The 26,802-nt window shown below is 35.7% G+C and overlaps 1 protein-coding gene across 5 annotated transcripts in view; it reads left to right on the top strand.

Annotated features, from left to right (window-relative positions):
- Positions 1 to 26,802, top strand: part of KDM4C (lysine demethylase 4C) — a 270,730-nt gene that overhangs the window by 36,885 nt on the left and 207,043 nt on the right. For all 5 annotated transcript variants that reach the window (XM_086771274.1, XM_086771271.1, XM_086771272.1 and 2 more), the window contains 4 exons: positions 1,869 to 2,062; positions 7,659 to 7,708; positions 17,550 to 17,653; positions 21,993 to 22,130. In XM_086771274.1, the coding sequence (XP_086627400.1) occupies positions 1,869 to 2,062; positions 7,659 to 7,708; positions 17,550 to 17,653; positions 21,993 to 22,130 (486 nt within the window). The remainder of the gene's footprint in view (positions 1 to 1,868; positions 2,063 to 7,658; positions 7,709 to 17,549; positions 17,654 to 21,992; positions 22,131 to 26,802) is intronic.

Genomic DNA, 26,802 nt, shown 5'->3' on the forward strand with positions numbered 1-26,802 from the left:
AGGCTGGAAGGGTATTCTGGGGAAGTACTGCTTTGCTTACACTGTTTCTTGTCTGCTTTTGGCCACTGTCAGAAAGAGTATACTGCCTGGATTAACAGTTGATTTTTATCTGATTTATTTATTGTTGTCTTTTAGCCCTGTATGTGTCTCTGTGCCTATATGTTTGAGTAATTGGTCTTATTTTTCTGTATTAATTTGTTTCTCCAAATTGACTGCACAATTTGTGACCAAAGATAAAATTTACATGAGTTTAAAAAAATAAAATCTGTAAATTAATTTGAGGGATAATAAGTTAAAATTGTTTCTTCAAGTAAATTTGATATTTTACAGCTCTGCTGTCTTGCTGATGATTATGATTTTTAGATCTGAAAGGTGAAAATTTTACCAGCATCTACTATTTGAGTTCATATTGGTGTTTAGTTTTTTTTTCTTTGATAATGATTGTCATCATATTATTATTTCTTTAATTTTTAAATTTCAAATGTATTTATGTCACACAAATGCATCAAAGCTAAAGCTTGCATTTTAAAAAAAGAACAAAAATTGCTGTCTGGAATGAACTCATTCTGTAAAAGTTCTTTGATCCTTTGCAAAAGTCCCAGGTGACTTACAGATAGGTTTTCTTACTAAGTGAAATAGTCATAGCAAGCAGTCAGGAGGGCTTGCTCAATGAGAAGGTTAAACTTCATGCAGAAGTTCCCATCTTGTTTATCAGTTCTAGTTTCTGCATAAGTGACATGCTTGACGTAAAATCTCAAAAAACAAGGAAATTAAACCTGAGAGTATTAAATGTTCATTACTTCTTGGTTTAAGCTGTAGTCTTACTTCACCACCTGCCCAACTGTTGAACGTCACCGTGTTTCTTAGTCTTAATCAGCTGCATTGGAACTGTAATCTGCCATCAGTTTGTTCCCCAGATTTCAGTAAGATTACCAGAACTGTAGAGCTCAGTGACTGGGGGTGCAAAGCAGGTCATGGTTAAGGGCCTATTTAGGGATTGGCCTCCCAAGAAATAAACTTTCCTGAATTGAATTTGTAATAGTTTTGATTATACTTCTTGTTTTTCTAACTGCTTGAACACTAGCTAATGTCTTCCCTGGAGGTGCTAATAATTGCTGTTATAATGAAGTCTAATCTCTTTCTATTCAGTTTTGTAGCTTTGATCTTCGTTATACTGACTCTTACATGCTGTATTACCTGAAATTAGAATTGTACTTGGTGGATGACTCTGAAGTACAACAAAAAATACACACATGGCTTTCTGAATGGCTTTTAATATCCAAATTGTGTAGGCAATAATGTAAGGAAACAGCTGAAATTCCGTGAAATTGGTAGATTTCTTCCGTGGTGTATTTCTTATGCAGTACATCATTAGGGTTAGAAATACCTCTGAAGTGATGTAATGATTTTAGTTTTTGTACTTTTCAGAGAAATTATATATTTATAAATGTAAATTATATTTTGAAATAATTTTTATACTATTTTGTGTTACTTTGTAAGTAATTAAAAAGCATAGATAGGCCTAGTGAAACTTAGTGGCTTCCAGCTTTCAATTAATCAAAGATTTTATTTGTAGCTAATATTTCTATTGTGTATAGTGTTTCAATACATGTTAGATTTGATGTATTAAGTGTTAAGATATGAACTTCCTTAGTTCTCTGCTCTGATCATCTCAGAACCTGATCTAAATCTTACTAAGGTCAAGAGAATTTTTCTTTGGGTAGCTTCAACTGTCTTCTAAAGTGCTTACAAATTTGTATTAATCCACAGAAGGGCTAAATCAGGTGTGTATCTTTTGACTGAGACTATTATATAAAATTGCATTACTTTATAAATTTATTAATACATTTATTATATATCTTTTTCAGGGTATTGAAGAATGGAATATTGCTCATCTTAATACAATATTGGATGTTGTAGGAGAAGACTGCGGGATTTCTATTGAGGGTGTAAATACGCCATATTTGTATTTTGGCATGTGGAAAACAACATTTGCATGGCACACTGAAGACATGGATCTCTACAGTATTAATTATCTCCATTTTGGGGAGCCAAAGTCATGGCAAGTTTAGATTTTTATGAAAGATTATTTCATTTACCTGTTTGTTTCATTTGACTAAACCAAACAGATGAGGTACAATTGCTTCACAGTCTGAAGCTTTACTGAAAAGCTAAGATAGTAGTTTTGTGGGTTTTTAAAGCTAAGAATGCTATGAAATATGTGAGATTTGAGATGTAAAGAACATTGCAGTATTGCAGAGGAAATGACTAATAAGTACATAAGGCTTATTTGAGTTCAATAGAAAAAAATCGTAATGATTCAATATGAGAAGTTCAATGAGTTGGGAACCCAAAGATTATTTGAGGGAACTTCTGTAAGGCCTTTTTGAAATCATTTCCTTTGGTTGAGTTGTCCTTTGGGGTTGCCTAACATGCTTTGTATTAAACATGCATTTAATTGTGTTTTTGAATCACACTCATGTTTTTTACTGTTAACTCAGTAGGCCCAGGCTCAGTAGGAGATGGGATTCAATATTAAAGGTACTTTCTAAATATGAAGCTTCTGTTATCTTTTCTCCAGAATTTTAGATTTTTGGTTTGCCTTAATAGACAAGTAGGTTTAATGTTATACATATAGGTTGTCATATACCTGTATCTTAAAGTATATGAGAAAAATGTTTTGATCATAAAACCTTGATTTTTTCAAAATAGCTTTGAACAGAACATAAAATTGTTAGAAAGAGCTATGAAAGATTTGTTATGCTTAGTTTGATTCTGGTAGTTTCTAGTCATCCGAGCTTAGATGGACAATTTTGTAACTGGTAATTCCATAAAACATTAAAGTTTATTTTTATACCTATACAAAACACAGACACCTGTGCAACATCATGTATTTCAAATGAATAGATGGTAGTTGGTTAGCTGCTAGTTCTTAGGTCGTTGGTTTATATTTTCTTGTATAGTGGATCTCTTTTGTTTAGACTGAGAAGGTAAAGACTATCTATTGTAGCCATGCAAGTCTATGTTTTGAATTGATTATATACATATTTTGAAATTGCTGCTTTGATAGAATTAGACAGACTTCTCAGCCTTAAGAAGATTATCTTTGTTAAAAGGGGATGTAAAGATAGGTAGTTCCAAAATGTTCCAAGATGATAGCACAAATTTAACTAAAAAAATTATTACCTTAAAAATATTTTGAATTCTTAGGAATTTTAAAAGTGCTATTTAAAGAAAACCTCAGTGCATATTGTAGAATTCCAAATAGTAAAGACATTTACTTAAGCACTGTGAAGTCCTTGGACATAGTGGATAGAAGCTAAGAAAACTTTTTCTTTCAAGTTTTTTGAAATAAAATGAATATATGATGAATACTTTTCTAGTTTACAGATACTTGTTTACACTTCTGAATGAACAAAATCATTAAACACTGATATCTTCATCTTTTGAAGAAACAATGGTGGATATTACTTCATTTTCTGGACCACATTGGCCCATATCATTAAGAAATGCAGTGTTAAAAAAGAGTTGAATGAAAGACAGTTGAAGATTTATTTGTTGTTACACATGTGCTTTTACTGGAGAAATGCTGCACTAATTTATGCTATTCCTACCTCACTGAAGTGTATCTTGTGTTAATGGGATTTAGTGTAATGTTTTCTTCAGAAAATGGAAGATGAGTTGAATCTTATAGATAGTAAAGATCTTGTCTGCTCTTAAAATTTAAACTGAGTTGGCAAGTGTTTCCTTAGTGAAACCAAATATCCTGGCATGCACAGCAGTAATACAAATTTTTAAATTCTACTGACTGTACGTGTAGTTCTTCAAGATAGCCACATTGGTCTTATGAGAACTGAGATATGTGAAGAATATATTTAAGATTTTAGTTTAGAAAGTAACTTTTAGAAGTGCGCTGATTTTGTTCACCTTTTGTATCTGATGGTGGGAAACTGAATTATTTTCTGAGAGAATCAGAGTTTTTGCTTTCCCTTGAAAGGGGCACAGTGTAAACTTGCAGTATAATACAAAGTTAATTTACATGTCATTTTGTGATGTTTTCTGTGACATCCATCTGGTCTTTGCTTCCTAGCTCTTCTGAAGACTGGAAATGACAAGAAACAATACATTAAGTTAAAGAAACTCCCTCCTGTTTAGTAAATCACAAAGTGTCTTGCAGGGTTTGTCAGTCATAAAATAGAGAGGAATATATACTACAGAAAGAGAAGATTGTTCCGTCTTTGTGATAATGTGAAGAAAAAGAGACCAGAGTGTTGAAGAGAGAATGCTTGGACAGCCAAAATCAGATGGATTAGGAGAGTGAGACTGGACTTTTTAGTTCGTAAGAGGAGTAGGGTGAAATGGATCTATGGTGAAATTAAAAATAAAGCAGGTAGTTTAGGTTCAGGAATTCTTTTTGGGAGTACAGTAGGTACAAGATGGCGAGAAATTTGATCTCCAGATTGCCTAAAATTTTTGCCATGAGCAACTTACATTTTTATTGCCATGGCTAGAACCTGTTTTTATGGATTTGCCATCATAAAATGTGTATCAATACCTGCTCATCTTCCTATATGAAGTGGAAAAATGAGGAAAGATGGATTGTTACATGGTAGGGATTGTGGAATTTTCTGAAACATCATTTCATGTGAAGGTTTTCAGATTTTGAGTCCAAATAGCAGAGGAAATCGTAATGGGGTTGTGAGTATGGTGAGATAAAAATGGACAGTGTTCTGATATTATTAGTCAAAATTACAGACAAAAAAGATGAAGAAGGTAAAGCATGCTCACACTGATGGTAACTTTGTACGATTTAAGAAGAAGTATGGCAATAAAGTAAACAAGTTAGAAGAGAGTCAGCTAGGTCCTGACAGGGTCTTCTGGGGTAGCACTAATAGGACTTTCAGTATGATCAGTGGCTGACGAAGACTGGTGAAAATTTGGCCAGGTGATGCAGAGTTCAGCATGAGTGGAAGAGTCTTACTACCTTTGCACAAATTATGGCAGAACTGGTTATGTTCTATGTCTAGGAAAAATACTGATAGATGTAGAGACTTAGATTGTTTTCTTTTGCCTCCATAATTACTAACTGTGGATAAAATGAATGTGTGTATTGAAACAGTATATATTTCAGTGCTTATGATATATTTCTATATAGATTTTTTTTTACCCGCATTGATGCCCATAATGGGGTTGGATGGTGAAATATCTGTGGTGTTTTTTCTTTTAGGAAGCTTCATGTTTATTTAAAACTTTCTTTTCTTTAAAGACCAAATGTCTAGCATCTCTGAAAATGTTATCTATGGGATTTTTCCAGCCACTTGGGATACTTTCCTGAGAAATGCTGAACTTTTCTGGATTGTCAAGACTCTTTTGTTTTTAATGTGAAATTTCACTTTCCTGTTCGTTTGAGAATTAACAGTATGCATTAGCATAAGAGGATTCTTACGCAAAATATAAGAAGTCTATAGACAAAAGTAGGAGGAGAGGTTTTTTTTCCTCTGATTTATTCATCTGAGTTTGGGAATTTTTTTGTTTAATGTTCTGTATAGTAGACCAAGGATGCAGTAAGATTCATGTCACTGTAATTTGAGTGGTTTCCAGGGCAGGTGCATATGTGTTAAAAAAGCTGAGTTTTCTGATAAATTACAGTAGGAACCAACCCTGAAGGGCCTGGAGAGTGACTTTGGGGCTCCTTGTGTCTGATACTACAAAGGCGGTCTCCTTTCCTTGGTCCTTTTCTTAGCAGAAAAGAGAAAAGAGAAATGGCAACAGTGAGAAGAAATAAAAGATTGAGGAGTAGATGTTACTGCAGACCCCAAATGAAGACAATAACGAAAAACACCAACTTGCATTGAATGAGTTATTGTTTAGGAATTTTACATTAACTAAATAAATAGCTATATCCCAGTTAAATTGTGTTCTATTTTATCTTCCTGACAGAATAATTGAGAGCTCAGTTGTTCAGTTTTGCGTTTTTTGTAATAGTGATAAGTACTTACATGTTTAGGTGTACAAATGGAAGCATGTGGCTGCATTTTATCACAAAAAATGTAGTAACATGTACTTTTGGAAGAGTAACTTTTTGGGAAGAATACCAGTCTAATTAAGGACAGATAAAGCAAAGAAAAGTATCTGGTTTGAGTTTTTTGTTAGACATAAACACTGTCTATTCATGTTTTACTTTATGAAATTGTGTATTTAATGACATACAATGATGCTATACATAGCATTTGTCTCTGCTGGGATGTGAAAGATGCAAACATGTAGCTTAGATTACTATATATACACTGATGCATGTGTAATACAGAGTGGAGAACAGGCACGAACCCTTTGGAAGTACAAATGGAGAGAAACAAAATCCATTTCTGTAAAACAGTGAAATTCTGATTAAAACTGCAAACACTGAGTAGAGTCAAGCTGAAAGTCTCTTTTTCTTTAATAGCATTTGGAGTGGGTGGTTAGCAGGCATGGGTTTTGCTGTGGGTCGGCTTAAAGTGATGACTTCTGTGGTGAAAGGGTCTTCTGTGCAGCAGTTTCAGTTGTAATAGAGTAAAATTGTGTGTGTGCAAATGAGAGTTTGAGGTAGAGGGTTGTTTATTTCTTGTGCAAAATGAAGGGCCTAGGGTCCTTCCCTTGCTTTTCTGAGTGAGTTGTCACGGGAGATGAGTGACATCTGTGTTCACAGGGTAGTAAAAGATAAAAGCTATATGTTGACTTAGTTGGAAAATGGAAAGTGTTGTACAGCTAAATATGCATTTTATCCTTTTCTGAACTATATTTTGGTATCAAGAAGAATCAATCCAAATCTGTTGCAATGTTAAACTGAAATGAAAACCTGTTATATCACATATTGAACCAGTCAATAATAAAGTCTAACTAATAAATACAGTGTATCTATGAAGTGCAGTAAATATGTGAATAACAAAGGGTTCAGAAAAGCAGAATGAAATTACAGCTTTTTGATAATCTTGAATTTTTTAGCTGTAATAAACATTAAAAATAACATGAAGTTAATTCCAGTTCTTTTATGTTGCTACTGACTTGTTGCAGATAGCATATGGGATCTTTAATAAATAATTTGTTGTAAGAACAAAGTGATTCCAAGAACTGTACAGATCTTTACTATTTAAAGAATGTGTATTTCTTAAATAATATTTTAACTCTAGTTGTAATGATTTTACAAGGACAAATAACCCTTGTATTCCACAGCATTTGCTATAGGAAAAAATAGAGATGCTCATATTTTTGTGTTGAAGTCTTGTGTCTTGTGAAGCGCAGTAAAATTCAAAGAAATTAAACCTTTATAAATTAGGGACTTCATGTTGTTTTGTTTTGTTTGGAAAATGAAAGTATGTATGTCTTTTTTAACTGGAGTGTTGTAATAATATCAAATATTGTCAATATGCATGATTTTAAGTAGAAAATATAACATTAATGAACTATATATTATGATGTTTAAACTAGAAATAAGCAAAAATGTTTTCTGAAAAAAACCTTGTGTCTTTTTTCCTCAGAAATTGATATATTTTTCCTGTATAATTTTTCAGTCTTTAATCTTTTTGACTTCTGTATTTTTAGACATTTATCATATGTGAATCATGTCTTGTGTAGTGATTATGTCTTTAAGCATTTAATCCTTTTCTTTATGTGAATTTTAGGTATGCTATTCCCCCAGAGCATGGAAAACGGCTTGAAAGACTAGCTCAAGGTAATATTTTTGATATTTCCATATGTAAGATCTTTGAAGGACAAACATTCCACAAAGTGAAAACATTGTCCTTGACTCATCTGTTTTGTTTTATTACTTAATGTTGTATGACTTTTATCTGTCTATGACATGAATTCAAACAAGAAACACTTTCTAGCACTCTGAGGAATTTTTAAGAAACAAAAAAAAAGATTTTGTTTTCTTTTAGAGCTTTGTTTGGTGCTGGTATGTTTTGTTTGGTGAAGCTTATGAAAATGAGACTTGGTATTTTGTTTTTCATTAGATTTTCATTGCCAGTGTCTTTGTCTCCTCTGTGCGCTTGCTTTTTCTTGTCATAGCTTGTTTTCATCAGTAACTTTTGAATCTCAACTTCTTAGCCAAATTTGATACAAAGATAGAAATGTTGAAGCCAGCTGAGTCTGCAGAAGTTTCATGAAAGTTAATGGCTGGGTAGAGGGTGGAAACCTGTTTAGTATATCTCTGAAGGAGGAAGCAGACAAAATGCACCAATGCTAAATCTTACTTGGTAGCAGCCTGCCGGCCAGCGAGCTGCCATATACATCCACTTTAGGCAAAGCATGTACCTGCCTTTGCCCTCCAGAAGAGTGAGGAATGTGCATTAAAAAGGGGCAGAGGATATTGTTGTTAAATTTGAGATCTAAGGGGTGAAAATCGCTCATCAGTAGGAAAATTCTTCTCACACAGTAATTTGTTTTATTTTCAATAACACTACACCTCTCTTTTTGCTTCTAGGTTAAGAGTGCAGCTTTTTAACATGGGAATAATTAGGCAGGTTTCCTGGTCTGACAGCCCATGTTTTGTAGTCTGCTATTAACCATATTATTAAGGAGCGCTACTGGAAGTCAGTTATTAGATATCATGTATCAGGAGCAAATTCTGAAAACTTTTGTCCCTCTTTCCAGGCTTAACTTTATTTCCAATTATCTCTACCTCCTTCCCGCCATCCTGAGCAGCACAGGGGGCAAGAGAGAATGGGGGTTCTGGTCAGTTCATCACACGTCGCTTTCTGCCCTCTCCTTCCTCCTCGGGGGAAGAACTCCTCACATTCCTCCCCGATCCATTGTGGGGTCCCTCCCACGGCCTACAGTCCTTCATGAACTGCTCCAGTGTGGGTCATTTCTTCCACGGGGTGCAGTCCCTCAGGAGTGGCTGCCCCAGCACAGGCCCTCCGTGGGCCACAGCCTCCTTCAGGCACCCAGCTGCCCCGACGTGGGGTCCAATATGGGCTGCAGGTGGATCTCTGCTCCTCTGTGGACCTCCATGGGCTGCAGGGGCACAGCCGGCCCCCATCTTAAATAGGTTGTTGCAGAGGCGTTATCAGGGAACATTCTGCTACCAATTGACTTGGCCCCAGCCAATGGTGGGTCCGCCCTAGGCCTGGCCGAGTTCACCGGACAAAGGGGAAACAACTTCTAGCTACTTCTTACAGAAGCTGCCACGGTAGCCCACCCTCACTAAACAAAACCAACACAATTATAGATTTCATATTTCATATTTATTGATCATAGCTGTGCAGTATTTTAAAACTATTCAGGTTTAAATGTTCTGTAATAAATGTGTATTGAAACATCTTTTTTTTGAAAGTGAGGGAAGAGAATGAGCAGTTTCAGCAGCACTTGTTCAGTCCTTTCTAAAAATTAAGTGGCATTGAGACATAGCATTGAGAGATAAAGCGTGGGGAGAAGTGGAAATCTCCAAAACCACTGTTTGTCAGAAGCCAATAGGTTATTCTGGGGAACAGTATCTTAATGTCTGAATGGTAGAGTCAGAATCAGACAATTGGACTTAGGATTTCGGTCTCACTCGACGTAACAGTTGTTAGGTCCAGAACTGCTGGAAGAAGGTAGGACAGAAAGGGATATGGCTTCAGGTACACCAGCACATGTGTATGTCCTTTTCTACAGCTGGGAACAGGAACCCAGTTCCTTCATCCTTACTGATTGCTGTATTTAAAGAAGTTGCCTAGGCATGTCACTCAGCTGTGGTCTGTGCACATCTGCATGTGTCGTAGTTCAGCCCCGACCGGGACCAGACTACTCAGTCTCTCTCTCGCTCCCCCCACCCTCCGAGAGAATAGGAGATGATATAAGAAAAACGGCTCAAGGTTTGAGATAAGGGCAGGGAGAAATCCTTAAAGTTACCGTTACGGGCAAAACAGACTCGACTTGGGGAAAAACACTCATTTATTTCTAAAATTAGCAGGAGAATGAGACAGGGAACAAGATAACTTCCCCCCACCCCTCCCTCTTCCCGGGCTTAACATTATCTCTACTACCTCCCCTCCCGAGCGGCACAGGGGGGAAAAGGGAATGGGGGTCGCGGTCAGTTCATCACGCGTTTTTTTATGCCGCTGCGTCATCGTCGGGGGAAGAACTCCTCGCATTCCTTCTCTGCTCCAGCGTGGGGTCCCTCCCATGGGCCACAGTCCTTTGTGAAACTGCTCTGGCGTGGGTCATCTCTTCCACGGGGTGCAGTGCCTCTAGAACAGCTGTCCCAGCGGGCCCTCCATTGGCCACAGCCTCCTTCAGGCATCCACCTGCCCTGGTGTGGGGTCCTCCACGGGCTCCAAGTGGATCTCTGCCCCTCTGTGGACATCCATGGGCTGCAGGGGGACAACCTGCTCCACCATGGTCTTCACCACAGGCTGCAGGGGAATCTTGGCGAGGAGCTGCATTACTCCTCCCCCTCCTTCTTCACTGACCTTGGCGTCTGCAGCCGTTCCTCACAACAGGCTGGCAGACACCTCTCAGGATCCTTTTTACATCTTATTCACTTCTCATCTCCTCTCCGCTTCTTGCAGGCGGACCGGGCTGAGTCGGGCCCAGTCGGCTGCCCGGCCGGAGGCCAGAGGGTGAGGCCTGCAAGGCCCACAAGGCTTCGCGCCTCCCCCTCTCTGTCCCCTGCTCAACTGCTTCACATCTTCTCTCTTTCTTTTCCTGTTTTCCCATTCTTAAATACGTTATTGCAGAGGCGTTATCATGGGACATTCTGCTACCAATTGGCTCAGCCTTGGCCAGCAGCAGGTCCGCCCTAGGCCCAGCCGAGTCCACTGAACAAAGGGGAGCGACTTCTAGCAGGTTCCTACAGAAGCTACCACCTTAGGCCCCCCTCACTAAACAAAACCAGAACAGCATGGAAGTAAATTATCTAAAACTGCTATTAATTATACATTAGTAGAAATTATAAAGGTCTATGTGATGAATGGAAAACTACTTTTCTTGATGAATCATGTGTATGATCAAAACTTAATTATTTTTATTTCAGAACTATGTTTTGAATAGTAAATAGCAAATAAAACATAGAATCAGATACTGAACAGTGAAGATAAAAGTTCAAACAGTTTTTTATTCCTTTATATTTGGTCAATGAAACTGGATTTGTGTAGAAAAACTGCATATTCATACAAAGATGTTTATTTTAACAGTAGTATAAGACAGGTGATTAGTTTCACAGACAGGCCTGCCAGATGTTTCCTGAGGTTTGAGTATTTGACTTTTATATCTTCTGTAATGTTTCTCTTTGAGTAGGTTGTTTTCATTGTATTTTTGGTCCAGCTGCTAGCTTAGAATGGAATGAGGATGGTGATGCTGTAGTTCTTAAGAATAAAAATGATGATTTTTATGCTCAATTTGACTTACATATTCAGGTTTTTTTTTTGGGAAACTACCATTTCTGATTATTTCCATGCTGTGGAGGTTAAACCCTCTGCAATCTACTTTGCAACTGCTACCTGCCAAAATACTGTTTGAGTTTTATGGTAAGGTGTCTTAAAAAGATGAAAATGTAAAGTAAACTGCATTGCTGCAAGTCACTTAATAGTAAACATTAATAAAATGTAGTGTAAATGAGACCTTCATACTTAAATATGTGTGTATTGAAATTATTTTTAATTATACTTTTGCGTGAATGCAACATCTGAAGAAAAAAAAGTAGTTTATTCAAGAAGGTTAGCTCTGATGACCAGATGCCTACAGAATTAATTGAATGATCCTAAGTAATTAAAATAATAAAATCATGCATTAAGTGTGACAGGTTGTCTATCTCAAGGCAGCAGTTGATACATAAAATTAAAGGAAGGCTGGAATATTTTCCATTATCTTGTCTGCACATCACAATTACCTCACATGCCTTTTGTGCATGAATGCTTTCATTTTTGCTTTCCATTGAAATCTTGATTGATTGTGGCACCTACAAATATTTTATCTGAAAGACATTAGACTTGCATCTAATAAAGACAGCAGTTTGATTTTGCCCTTCAGCTGCTTTCTCATTTATGTAGGTTTTTTTTTCAATTTTATGTAGACATAAATGTAATAAAAATCTCAAGTGAGATGTTAACAGCAATTTTTATACTTGTTGTTATGTTAGTCTGTAATACCATGATATTCTGAAGGATTTTTGTTTCACAAAATGAGTTAGAAAATAGATGGAATAGAAGCAGAATGACAAATCAGAAATGACAATTTGAAAGATTTTCAAGATCTTTTGATAGATCATTTAATTGCAGAAACTGTTTTAGAGAGGAGATGACATCTATCTGTGGTGTTCAATTATGTTAAAGAAGAAACTAAAGTAAAGTTTAATATATTGTAAGTATGGAGGGGTGCTATAAAAAGCTTTGTGTGATGTGTAGTCTTAATTAATTCATTTCATACAGAAGCCATCCCCTGCTATGTATGAAAACAGGCATAAGTAGTTGTTGAAATGTAACAATATAGAACTTGCCTAACTTCTAAGGGTCTCAAATCTGAAAACTTAAGCAGCTGAAGTGTTGAACTTTGTCTCCATTGATAGTTACATGAGTCAAGTTAGGAAAGTCGCATCTAAGAGATGATAAACTTAAGGCTGTAGCATACTCCTCTGGGCATAACAACACTCATATTTCATGGCACTTGCTTCTTTTGTGGCTTTAGTATTCTCTGTGTAGCATACAAATTGGCACATTCTTTGTGAGGATTGTTGTTATGCAAACTCATCCTCCTAATTTATTTTATGTGTAATACAGAAAGTTAAATCAAATTAGTTCAAATCACTGCAGATTAATTTAAATAAATTATGTGAAGTTTGTATTTATACCTACCAAAGTAAAATCTAAAAATAAAATTACTAGAAAACTCAGTCTTCCTTTTATTTCTACCTGTGTTCCAGGAGTACTGATCAGTGAGTTATGATTAATATTTTGTATGTTCTGAGCCCTTTAAATGAAGATCTACATAAGTGAAAAATCACCTTAACTTTGAGCTTAATTGCGTTAATTTGGATTATTTTTAATTACATCAAGGTTAAATTACATTAAAGTTATTTGCCATTTAGGGTATTCTCTTTCTTATGTTGTAAGTTTTGTAATTTTATGCTTTCTTATTTTAGATTTCTATTTCCGAATGATTTTAATAAACTAGAAATACAACACCTTTACTGTAAAATTTTAGTTGAAGACTTGAATATGGAAATGTAGAAAAAAGATAGGAGGTCTAGCCTCATTCATTGACTGGTGAGAATTTGATTTAACAGTTTTGTAAGAATATGATATTATGTATGTGTGCTTAAATATTGTCTTCAGGGTAAAAAAAAAAAAAAGAACCTTCCAGATAGTGATGCGCACTGTCCCTCAGTAATTGAACTTACTTTAAAATGTTCTTTATCTGTGAATCATTTCATGTATGCTTTAGAGACTCTCAGTGCAGCAATGTCCTGTGTATGGGAATCCTGTCTTCCTCAGATACAGCTAGGAATCTGCTTAGTGCCTACTATTCCCAGCTTCCCCTAAATATGAGAACTCTTTGACTTGTATGTAGAGTGTGGATCATAAAATCAGAAATTGTATGGAAGTGTCATTGTCTGCTGAGGTGGAATAGCATTGACAAAGGGTGCGTCTTCACCAGCTTAGTGGTAAGACTGTAACTCAAGAAGAAGTTTTATTTTGTTAGTAGAAATAGCACTGGTTACTTGGTGTAAGATTATCTTATTTTCGACTGTGTTATCTGTCAGAATATGTATGTAGAGTTTTCTTAGAGCATATTTTTGATTGTTAACACAATCTGAAGCCTATGTTTTCACATATCCTTTGCTATTGCTGCTTGTGTTAAGTAGATAAAGTTTTTAGAAAAGCCTGAGTGGGCTTTCACTTTTGTGGATAAATGTACTCTACCTGTAGTTGAGGTGCTCGTACTCAAACATTTGGCCATCAGGTGTTGAATCGCATACCTTGTAGACTCTTCTAATTCTGCTGTAGGTGTTGAGAATGTCGGTTGTTTCTTTAAATTGTGGATTGGAGAATTTTCGGCTGGATGATCTTTTTCTCATGGATGTAAACCAATGAACAAACTAATTCTCTTGTACCGTTATCTGTCATCATTGCTCATTGTCTCTTATGAAGTAATTGTTTTGAATTGTCATTTTGTGTTCTGTGTAATAATTTCCAAGAAGATAAGTAGGGTACAGATGGCTAATTTTAAGTATTGAGAAGAGATATAGAAGAGGTCTGCCATGTCTCAAAAGACCATCCAAGAAACTGGAGTTGCATGCAGATTGACACAAAATAACCATCTTTTGTAGGACTGATTTAGAGTCAATAGTTTACTGTTAATGGATTAAATTAAGATTTCATGTGTCTCATAAAGGTGTGAATATACTACAGGACTTGAATGGTAGTTAGTTTTTAGATAGATATCAGTATTTTTTCTTTTGAATGTGGGATTTCACTAAATATCCATAGTGAACTGGTAATCCTGCAAATTAGTAGTTTTAACATCAGCTTGGCATTTGAGAATGGTTCCAATTAGTTGCAGGCATGTCTTGAATTGGCCTGTGTTTAATGGATTTGTAAGGCTCTTGTGATATTTCTAATGCCATGTCTACTATTCAGTGTGATATTAGGTATTTTTTACATCTGCTAACCAGTTCTCCACAAGGATTTTTTTTTTTCCTGAAAGAAAGCTTGTATGGCCTTACCGTTAGTCTGGGCAGAACAAAAGACCTTCTGTAAACAGTGTCTTGCAATGAGGAAGGAATGCCTTCCTTTCTTCCCTCTTTCATTGAAGGGGAATGCTTTTGAGAAAATGAGGTAAATGAAAATGGAAAATTTGAGTGTGTTTCAGTGTCAACAGATATTTTGTAGTGGCACAGAATGTGTAGACTGCACTTTGATTTCACTGTGAGGGCTCTTGTAACCATAACAAATGTTCTCCTGTAAATTTCTCTTAATGGATTTTGAGCAGGTTGTGTCTGCTGTTCTGAGTTGTTTGCAACTTTCTTAGAATTCAGCAACAAGCTTGCCTACGGCTTGGAGTTGTCACAACTATTTCTGATCTTTTGGAGCTGTAGTGGTACAACTTAAGTTTTGGATACCTACCCATCATTTACTTTTTATCATCATGTATTGAGCTAATTAAGCAGATTGCAGTAGAAGAATTCGGTACAAAATTTGCTTTCTCGGGGAAAGCATCTGTTCTAGTTTTATTTAGTGAGAGTCAAGCTCTTCCTGCTTTTAGAAATTAAAGTTTTTGCTACTTTTGATAACAGTTATTTCCTTAGTCTCAAGTATCACTTTCAATCACTTTTTTTTGAAGTATGTTCCAGTGTATTTCTATTATTGTACTGCTCAGGACTGAGATTTCTTGAAGCTCATAAGCTGTAGATTCCAAGTTGTGGTTGTTATCATTACGTTATAGCCATTAATTGTACCAAAATAGTTGAAATTTATTTGCTGGAGCCCACTGATTGCAGGCTAGTTTCTTTTATTTGTCTTTTATTCAGTGAAGCCAAATGTGCATGGTAAAACTGTACCTACCAAGTACTACTGTTTGAAACTTAGAACATTATTTGCAATTGCAAAAGACAGTAAAGAATACTGTGCCTGTTGAGGGGGAGAAAGAAGAAAGAATTATAAATCTGAATAAAATTTCTCTCAGGGCTTCAATACACTTAGTTCCTAGTGTATTGATGAGTGTGAATGTACATTACATCTTTGCTGCTTAAGTGCTGATTAACCTTATATCTGAGAAATCAGAAAAATATTTTTCTTCCAGAACTAGGGAGTATCATAGAAAAGAATGTACTAAGAATGTAACAATTATAATGTGGTCACCTCAAAATTGTTCTGGAATTATAGAGTCGTTAATGGGCATAAATATAAGACTCATCAGAGAGAAGAAATGAAATCTGACATTACAGACAAGGCTATATATTGTGGCAAGATGTTGAGATTCCATCTTTTTTTCCTCAAGTCATGGTTAGTTGATTGACAGTGATTTTTTTTTTTTTTTAAATAACCAGGTAGCGAGCATGTTATTCCAAGAATTAAACTACTTCTGTAAGTGACAAACTAACATTTACATGAAAGGGATAAAACTACTCAACAACTTACGCAAACACAGTAAAGAGATGACAGAAAGCCCTTTTAGTTATTGAATGTCCTGTGGCTAGTTTTGTATCCACTAAGCAAGTTTTTTGTATCATTTGGCTACTCATAGAATCATAGAATAGTTTGGGTTGGAAGGACCTTTAAAGGTCATCTAGTCCAACCCCCCTGCAAGGAGCAGGGACATCCCCAACCAGATCAGGTTGCTCAGAGCCTCATCCAACCTGGCCTTGAATGTTTCCAGGGGTGGGGCATCAACAGCCTCTCTGGGCAACCTATTCCAGTGTTCTACCACCCTCATTGTAAAAATTTTTTCCCTTATGTCTAATCTGAATGTATCTCCCTGTATTTTAAAACCATTACCCCTCATCCTATCACAACAGAGCCTACTGTAGAATTTCTCCCCATCTTTTCTGTAGGCCCCTTCTAGGTACTGGAAGACTGCTATAAGGTCTCCCTGGAGCCTTCTCTTCTTCACACTGAACAGCCCCAACTCTCATTCTAGAATGGAATTTGAAATTAAGTCAGGAAGGACTAAACTAGCAATGTTCTAGAAACTTTTCCCCTCTTTCTGCTTCTCATCTTCTCCTGTTTTCCTTGTAACATAGTGATTTCTGACCATAATAGGTTGAAGGGAAAAGAACCTGATGTTTTCATTTTAGAGAAGGAAAGATTGGGTACCTCATTTGAACTGTAGCTGAGGTGCTGTTCACATCCTGGTTAGAGGGTTAGATACGAAGGTTTAATAACACTGACACCTCATCTTTAGTTTTTCACTTTTCCCCTCATTCATTTATCTCCATGTTCTTATCAACTAGATGATATAATTATTTAATGAACTAAGCATGGTTTGTGGAGTGATACATAAATGATCATGAAAGCTGAAACATGGAAACCAATCTTTGTTCATAGAAATCAAGACAAGATACAAAGAAGCGAAAAACGCCCACCTGTTTTTAGTTGTACCAGATATCTCTGTGAAAGTAGCCATTCTTTCTGGCCTTTTCTAGATAGAAAGTTCTGTTTGTTCACTGCGTAGATGATCTGGAAGTGCTAGTCCTAGTAGAATCCTTCTAAATTTATACACTACAGTGTATAAATGTATTTTCATGTGTGCGGTGGTTGCAGAATGAATGTTAACATAAAAAAACAACCCAACAATATGATACTTCTCTAAAGGGTAAGGAAAATATGCCTACATTTAGAGGTCCAAATTTATTTTAAATTATTTAACTTCTTAACATACAAACAAACCCCAAACCCCTGCAACCTCTTCCCCTGAAAATCAGTTGAAAAACTTAGGAGGTACATTTGATTTTTGTATAAATCTCTAAGATCCTAGGAATGACAGGATAATAAAATTCTAAAACAAGTTTAGACAGTATTATGTATTGTAAAATACCACAAAAAATTCTTACTTGTTTTAATTAAGACCCAATTTTGCTTTTCTTGCCTTATTAGGATTCTTTCCAAGCAGCTCTCAAGGATGTGATGCTTTTCTTCGCCACAAGATGACTCTGATTTCTCCATCAATATTGAAAAAATATGGAATTCCTTTTGATAAGGTACATGAATGTTTATTTTTAAATTGTGCATTCGTGCATTGAATTAGATTTTGTTTACTGTAAAGATTATTTGTAGTAAAAGTGAGGCAAAATAAATTTTATTTTTTTTAGGCTGACTCCATGAAAAGATGGAAAAAATGCTTGTAGTATTATTTGTTCTATATCGTCAATGCTTAGCAAATTCTAAATTTCTAAGTTCAAGAGCTTTCTAAGCCTACTCAGAAGCGTACAGCTTGATTCAGAAGGTCCCCTACATAAAAGTCTGTTCATATTATATTGAGTTTTTAAAAGCCTTTTGATCATTAAGGGCTTATGATTCTTTGTTTCCCACTGTGCAGACTGTTTTAAGGTGTTCAGAAGAACCAGGCAATATATACTTTTTCTCACTCTATTCCCACTGCAATATAGTCCTGTGAACTGTCCTCACCACACTCGTTCTTTATGATTGTGGTTTCTATTTTAGTGTATGCAGTGTTTATTTATTGAACTCATGTGGACCTGTGTACACAAACTTAGCTTATAATGTTCTCCAGCTGAGAATATAGGATAATGCAATGCTTTCTATGTGTTTTAGTTGATTTTTTTTAGAACAGTATGAAATGTAGCCCATAGAAATAGTACTTAAGTGAGTGTTTTCATGTATAGTTTTGTTGTGGTTTAACCCCAGCTGGCAGGTAAGCACCATATAGCCACTTGCTCGTTCCCCTGCGTTGGGATGGGGGAGAGAATTGGAAGGATAAGGTGAGAAAACTTGTGAATTGAGATAAAGACAGTTTAACAGGTAAAGCAAAAGCTGTACACTCAAGGAAGGCAGAACAAGGAATTAATTCACTACTTCCCATCGGCAGGCAGGTGTTCAGCCATCTCCAGGAAAGCAGAGCTCCATCACGTATAATGCTTACTTGGGAAGACAAACGCTATCACTCCAAACATCCCCCCTTCCTTCTTCTTCCCGCAACTTTTATCACTGAGCACAACGTCATATGATCTGGGATAACCCTTTGGTTAGTTGGGATCAGATGTTGCAGCTGTGTCCCCTCTGAACTTCTTGTGCACCACCAGCTTGCTCAGCCGAAAAGGCCTTGATGCTGTGTAAGCACTGGTTGGTAGTAACTGAAGCATCCCTATATTATCAACACAGTTTGCAGCACAGGTGGGATGAAGCCACTGATTTGTTATATGCCTTTTGGAATATCACTTCACTTGTCATGCTTAAATCAACCTGTGTATAAAATTGAAGAAATGTAGGCGTTTAGAATGATACTGCCTGCCTTGGAAAGCAAGCTTTTTTGAATAAATTACTCCTATAAGAAGTAGTTTGTTTTCTGAATGATATATTATCATATGGAAATATAGTTGCTGGGTTCAGTTTTTGTAATATATAGGTAAATACTGATTTCCTTCATAGCCTCATGCTTTATCATAAAGTGTCAGATGAAACCTTTGAAACCTTCCAGACTGGAAGTTTTTATAACTAGATTTATAGTTTTGGATTTACAGAACATTACTCTGAACAGTATAATTTTCAAAGGTTCATGTTTAAAGCAGCATATTGCAGAATACCAGCATATTTATTTTCAGTACCACACATTTGAAGTGGCTAAGGGAGTTGATGTTCTTATTTCACTGTCTTGATTATTCCTGTATTCTAATAAAAAAAAAAAAAGCTAGAAATAGTTAAATATTTAAGTTTGATTCTGTCACCTAATCTTGGGAGGAAGCAGACTGTACCCAAGTATAATTGTAATTAATGGGATTCAGTGAGAAAGTGAATAGAGGGAACCGGGCTGTGATCTCTCATGGCTCAAAGTGATAGAAGTGGAAATGTGCTGAATGCTGATAAGTCAGCCTACGCCTACCAGGTGGCAGCTGAACTGCTGCTTGTTGCAGTAGAACACCTGCTAAACTGTCAGCAGTAGGAGTGTGTATTGAGATAAATTTTGGAATTGTTAGCACTGAGAATAATCTTTCTTAAACATTCCCACAGCGATTGTTTGAGTGCTACAGTAGCTGTTATAATATGTGCACCTGTATGTGCATTTGCATGTATATACTGAATATGAACCCACAAAAAATTAACCTTGCAAAGTGCAAATGCAAAGTGTGAGATCCAATTTTATTCTTTAGCTTTGTTAGCTAAGTATATTTTTCTTGATTTCCTCTGTTTCCTTCATCCAGTAATGCTATCAGAAATACACATCTTGAAGAACTATCCCTGTATATTTATTCTTGCATTTAGCAAAAAGAAAAGCACACAAAGAATTTGTAAAACTGTAAGTATAGAATTTAGAAGGAAAAGAAAAGGATTCTAAAAGTAGAAATTGAATGTAAGACAACTCTACCAGCAAAAAGCTGAGATTTAAGACATGATATGTTAATGAGAAAAATGTTTGGAGTTGTGAGTTTTAATTTTGGTAGTTGTTTAAAATTTAACTGTCCTTTTTTTCAGTTTCGCATCATATGTGTATTTCCCTTAAAAGAGTGATATTTGTCCTTCCAATTTTTCTTACAGTATTGCTTATGCAAAGCACTGTCACACAGTGAAAACAGCCTATTTAATCTTGAAGACGTTTCCTTAGTTTCCTGTAATCAGCAAATGCATCTTGTTGAACAGTCATCAGTCATTCCTCAGATTATTTGCTTCATTTAAATGAATCTGTTTGCTTTTTACTGGGCCTATCATCTGATGTGTGTTTTGTGTAAAAAGGCATATCAGAGTATGGGGAATCTCTTTTTACTTCTGAATCTTCTAGTTCATTGGTTAACTCTTATCAGATAGTTCAGAACACAGTGTGCCATTTCTAGACTCTGGCTAGCCTGTCCTTGATACAGTCTTTGGTGGTCTGACTTTAAGAGATTAAAGCTGTCTCTGAGTAGAGAGAATGTGTGATTGACAAGAAGTGCTGTCTCTCGTTTACTTCATGTCCAGACTAGAGCAGCAGTCCATCCCTGAATAGGAAGATGAGATTTCTGTCTTGAAAGAGAATATCTTGACCAGTGATTTGTTTACCTTACAGCACTTTTTTTTGGTAATTTACTCTAGAAGACTTTTATATCTGATAACTCATTTATAGCTACTAAGACTTTGGTTTCTTTTTGGCTATACAAAATATAATTACTATGGCAGTGGTTTTTAGGGGGGTTGTTTTTAGGTTTTTGGGGTTTTTTTTTTCTTTTTTTTTTCTGCTTTCTATAATTTCTTGTTGAGTCAGCAGCCTGAGCACACTTCTTTTGGTTACTTTTCACTGTACTCTTAAAGAACCAGAGCAATCCTTTGTAACTACACTTGCTTATTCTCTAAAGCAATGTCACAGCTTAGCTGTAGTCAAGCTTTTCCTCTTTGAGAATCTCCTCCCAGGCCCCTTGTCCTTTAGGTATTTGGAAATCTTATTATCAATAGTACCAGAGTCCTTCTGCTCTCTTACACTGTACTTAAAGAGAAAAAGGGGAAGGATAAAAGCAGATTAAAATTTGTTTTAATATAATGTCTAAAGTTATGTTTTAATGGCTTTACGTTGAGACATTCTGCATGGCATTGCCAGTGCAAGAATTCCCTTGGTGTTAGTAGCTGTAAGGCTGAAGAATTAGAGCAGGGCAATTGTTAATTCTTCTTCCTCCTTTCCTGTCCAAAATGATTTAAAGGTACTGCCTGAGGGGATCCATATGTATCCAGTGTGTTCCTTTGGGCTGAACAACATTTTTTTCTTTAACAGCTAAGGCTTACTAAATTCGAGCTTCTCCTACTTTATGCTTGATCATCAATAGTAAGTAACTTAAAAGGAAAATCAAGCCCTCAGTTACACGTCTTCAAATAATAGTTTTTGAAATGGATGAGTATGGGAGAGAAGGGTGAGAATAAGATCTCTCTCCAGTCTTTCCAACAAAAGTTTGGGTGGCATTCTAGAGAATCTTCAGGGTCATTGATAGAATAATTTTTTCAACAATTAATTTGCACTAGTATTTAGGGATGGTAGTTGTTGGTATTTTGATCTAGCTTGTCTCTGCTTCCTCTCAGTTGGGAAGACTGCTATATTCTTTGCACTGCCTCTCAGTGTGCTTTCAGGTTTTATTAGCAGTGAACCTCTGCTCCAAGATTAGCTTTTTTTGAAAGTACTTTCTGAATTTGTAAAGTCATACATGTAGCAATGTATTTTATAGTAAAGAACATTGTCTCAAGTATACTGTTTCTGCTTGCATTAAATTGCAGCTATGTGCAAGGTGAAAAAAAATCTTTCTAGGTAGTTGCAAAGGCAAATACGATTTTCATTGCTTCAGGAGCGGAACTGCTTTTGTAATGTGGTTCACTTTGAGGGTTTTTAATTTTGTTTTTATGCTACAGGTTACACAAGAGGCAGGAGAATTTATGATCACTTTCCCGTATGGATACCATGCAGGGTATAACCATGGTTTTAACTGTGCAGAGTCAACAAACTTTGCCACTATCCGATGGATTGATTATGGAAAAGCAGCAAAGTTGGTAAGTCATATTGCAGAAAATTAATATGTAAGGAAATCTTTCCTGCAGGTTTTTTTTTTTTGTGGGAATCTGTGGAAGCTGATAAGAAAGGGAGACATTTTAGATTAAGTAGTACATTATACTGCCATTGAAATTCTGTGTATAGTTTTTCTTTTTATAATGGGTTTTATACTTCCATCAATGTATGTGCCTGTCATTAATGAGTTTTGTTTGCGGCTTAATGTGTATATTTTTCTTCAAAATGAGTTCTATTTATGGATATTTTTGAGTTGAAGCTACATATACTGAGGTTAGTATAGATGAAGACAACAGACTTCTGCTCTTAAACCTCCTCTAAACTCTACTGTTTGTGAAAGCACCTTATCTTAAACTAGGAATTTTGATATGTGGAAAGAAACATAAGTAGTCAAACTTCAAACAAATTTTAAAGAAACAAGTTCAACTTTTCTCATCTCTAATGCCATCAGTTACCTTGAGGTACAGAATAATAAAGGAACCGTGAACACAGAGTAGGTATCTTCAGATTTTAAAATGAGGTGTGTTTTACTGAAGATATTTTAGACTGAAATTTTGTTACGTTCCATACATTTTTTTTTCCTTCTCTTCATGTATAGCACATGCTTAAATAGCTAAAATCAAGAGAGTGTGTGATTTGTTCAACAGGAGTTTGTTACTGTTTTTCAATATTCTGTGATTTGTCTTGGAATTATGGCTTATGTAAGCTTTGGTTAGGATGCTTCCCAGAATGTCTAATTCAGAGGCATTTTCTGCAGTGACTTGTTTGTTATTGAAAAAAACCCTTTTCGGTAGTGATTTGCCTGTTATATTCGCTAACAGGATGACTTTGAATAAAGGGCAGAATAAGATGTGCAGGTTTAACAGTTAAGTGATGATAATGAGCTTTCATTAAACACTTGGGATTGGAAGACCATAATGAGAAAGTCCTCAAATAGTGGAAATTTATGATTCTAGACACTGTTTATTATTATTATTAGTGATATTGAATATACTTCAAAGAGAAAAAGGTTATAAATACTTTTTTTTTTCATGTACTTTGTATGCATACACTAACAGTAACAAAAGTATTGAAAGTATCAATATGCATCTGACATGTTCACGCTGGTCTTTAATGAGAAAGTTATGCTTTTCATAGCCAACAGACAAGGTGTTGACTGTAAAGTTAATTAAAAAAAAAAGCATTTGATAGTTTGGAATTTCCGTAGATAGTACAGTGAAACAAAATTGAGAGGACTATGGCATGGACATCAAGTTAATTGTGGCAGGTAAAAGTGTCCTGGATTTTAGAAGATATGAATATGTTGCAACTCTAGAATTCGTTCAGCTGAACTTCAAGAATGCCAAAATTTGTTTTCAGATGTAGCAGAGCTGATGTAGTGATAGCAGCACCTACATCCCTTTCAGTGTACAGGCTACAGGCTTCATATTTCTTATGTTTTTAAAAAAATTATCTACCATTTGGTGTGCAGCTGCAGACTATTAAATGTTTTATGCCTCCAGTGTCCCTCTCAGTTATTGTATTATACTGTAAACTTAATGTCACGTTTAAATTCAGCAGAGTTAGAAGATAATTTTTTAAAGCAAATGAAATTTTATTCATTTACACTGCTCTGTGTAAAGTGCTTCTGAAATTCTGAATTTTCTAAATACAATCTTATTTAGTCAAAATTCTCTGGAATAAGTCTGTCATTTTAGGACTCTGAATTCTGTGCTCTGTGTTTATTGCACATATGACCAGTATTTTGCATATATTGCATGAGAAATTGAAGTAGTTCTGTGCTGTCTGCAGCTGAATTTAAATGTCTGAAAGTTTCAAAGTGGCAGCTGAAGCAGTAATGACTGGTCTCCCTCTATAGATAAATCTTAGATACCATTGTCAAATGTGAACTCCAGTTTCTTTGGCAAATGGTCGGAGTGCTTAATGTTACTTGCTTATTCTTTTATTACTTATTACCACGAGAATGAGAATTCAAGTTTGTTTTAATTTTCTTTTTAAATGAGAAAGAACATGCTAGGAAATGCTAATAGTAGGATTTTAAAATAGTTTTTTAATGGAAATATGTGAGAAAAACTAATGGAAGAGTGGTGAAATAATTCTTCATAATACTTACTTTTATTTGTTTATGCTGTACAAATAGGGTAAACAAGTCAAACGGAGAAAGTATTATAACTGGTTATCTGTTCTCTAAATTGTGGTTATATAACACTTTGAAAGCCCACATGAGTTTTGTGGAGATACTGCAAATTGGGTGCTCCGTTTCTTGACAAAGGTGTTTCTATAGAAAAACATGAGGATAGCTATGATTAGTTTTATCACAACCTCAGGAAAGTTTCTGAACGTATTAATTAAGAAGGTATGAAGTCTATGTGCCCAAAGAATACCGACATTTTAGTAAGTTTTATTCGCAGTTCTGGTAATTTCATTTAAAAGAAAATAAAACACTACAAAACCTGGCATTCCCATTTGTCATTCTTCAGAGTACTGATGTTGTGTTTGACTTATCTTTTCTTTCTGTATTTGGTATGTAAAAGAATTTTAATTGAAAAAATATTTTTGATACCCTAGTTCCCCTGTATTGTACTGCAGAAATTGCCTGCATCAGCAAAATGCAGCAATATCTGGCTCGGTTTGTTGCTTTATTCCCCTTGGAGAGTATCGTATACTGATAACTGATTATTTGTCTTCCTACAGGAACACTTTTATTTTTCCAGAATAGTTTCAAATTACTTACAGCTGGATTTCTGTCTTAGAAAAAGAAAAAATCCTGACGTACAGTCAATATTCATTCTTCATTAATTTTGGCAAAGATTTACATTAAAGTTGTAGTAAATATTTAGTCTGTATGATGATACTGCTTTCCTGCAGGAAATGAGATGGTGTTAAAGATTCTGTGAAGTAGATTGCGAATGTTAAATCAGAGATCATTTAGACCCTCAGTATTGGAAGTTTTGGTTAAGCAAAGACTCTAGATGCAAATTCCAAAAACTATTATCTATCTTTAAAAATGCTAAACTTATGATCTTGGTTTCATTATGCGTATCCTACCTACTTGTAGTATGTACCCTTCATCTTGTTTTCTAGAGTTTGTGTAAGACTTCCACTCAGGAGGCATCATACAAAAAGCAATACCAGGTGACACCTCCAGTGTGCTGTTTGCTGCAACTTGGCTGCTGTGTTCTCACTTTTGTAGAGAATTAAGTTGGGCAGAATTAAGCAGAAGTAAAAAGTAGATTTAAAAGAAAAAAAAAGGCAAAATGGAGAAATAGCAGATACACGAAAAGTCTCCTGACTCCAGGGGAGAAACAGTGTAGTTTTTGCTGTCTTTTTCCACTGACAAAAACGTACAGGAAGATAAATAGGAGATACCGGTGAAAGGAACAAACCAGTCGTGCTCTCCGGAAGATGCTTGGCAAATGGATGTGGTGCAGAGGGATATTGGTGAAGTGCTGGTATGTGTAATGGCAGGACTTAGAGAATCAAAGGTGGGTAGTTCTCAGCTCACAAGTACTTTAGTTGTATGTATTGGTTCTGTGAGGATGAGAGGCACTCTAAGTTTTAGATACTCATAATCATCATCATCTGGTAACTTTCCTTTATTGGATGCTATTTGTTTTTGAAAAAAAAAAATGGTACGGCTAGGGGCAGATAGGATATTTCTTTAGGCTTCTGTGAATTTTGCCATTTTTCTAATGGAGCTACATTTATTTAAGTAGGCTGGAAATGTGTAGCTTTGTGCAGTGCATTTTGGGTTTCCTTACACCAGTGCATTTTGTTGCCATTGGTAAAGCAGATGAGCCAGTGACAATTAGCTTTTATGTTTTGTGGGTATCTACTTTGATTTGTTGGCCAAGTGGATAACTTGTGTTCTGAACAAGGGATGATGTTCAGTTATTAGAAACATTTACACATAATTCTTTTATGTTTAATAAAATAAAAATCCTTCTGAAGCAATGGGATAAAAGACACTTCTCTAGTCTGATAAAAATCTCATGTTCCTAGTGTTTATTAGCTGCAGAATGGGACACCTGCTGTTGCCACCCCCAAATCAGTGGATCATCTGTGTTTATTAATTCTATATTTTTGTTTGTTGTTATTTCTAATGAATGCCAATGTTGCCCTCTTACAAGGTTTACAGTGCAAGACCTCTCACTTCCAGGTGCCAGAACTGGGGTTCTCAGTTATGACCTTCACCTGTACAAATTTTAGCTCCAGTTGATGAGATCAGTGAACTTTATGCACTCTAATTTGATACTGAGAACCGGAAATAGATTTAAATTTTGAATAAGATCCTATTCTTTTGTGTATAGGCATTTTTTTCTTTCTTTCTTGGAATTCTTTTTTTCCCTTGCTGCTGCTTGGTGAGTGTTTGAAAAACATAGATGTTTGCAAATCACTTCCTGATTACAGGGAATCCCTGTAAAATACACATGCTTTGACCTTGTGTAGAGCTTCTGGACTGTGTGGTCTCACCTAAGCTTGACAGGAGAATGTAATTCATAGAGCAGAGAATTGGGTTGAGATGGAGATCCCATGTGGGAAATGTCCAGGAGGTTGGTGATATGAGCAGGTTTGGTCAGGACTCTTTAATGCTTCTTCATGCAGTGGTGATTGTTTTAGTTTCTTTCCTTCCATTTTCCTCTTGTTACTGTTTAA

The sequence above is a fragment of the Chlamydotis macqueenii genome, chromosome Z (genome assembly GCF_036417535.1).
Source record: "Chlamydotis macqueenii isolate bChlMac1 chromosome Z, bChlMac1.mat, whole genome shotgun sequence".
Classification (NCBI taxonomy): Eukaryota; Metazoa; Chordata; class Aves; order Otidiformes; family Otididae; genus Chlamydotis; species Chlamydotis macqueenii.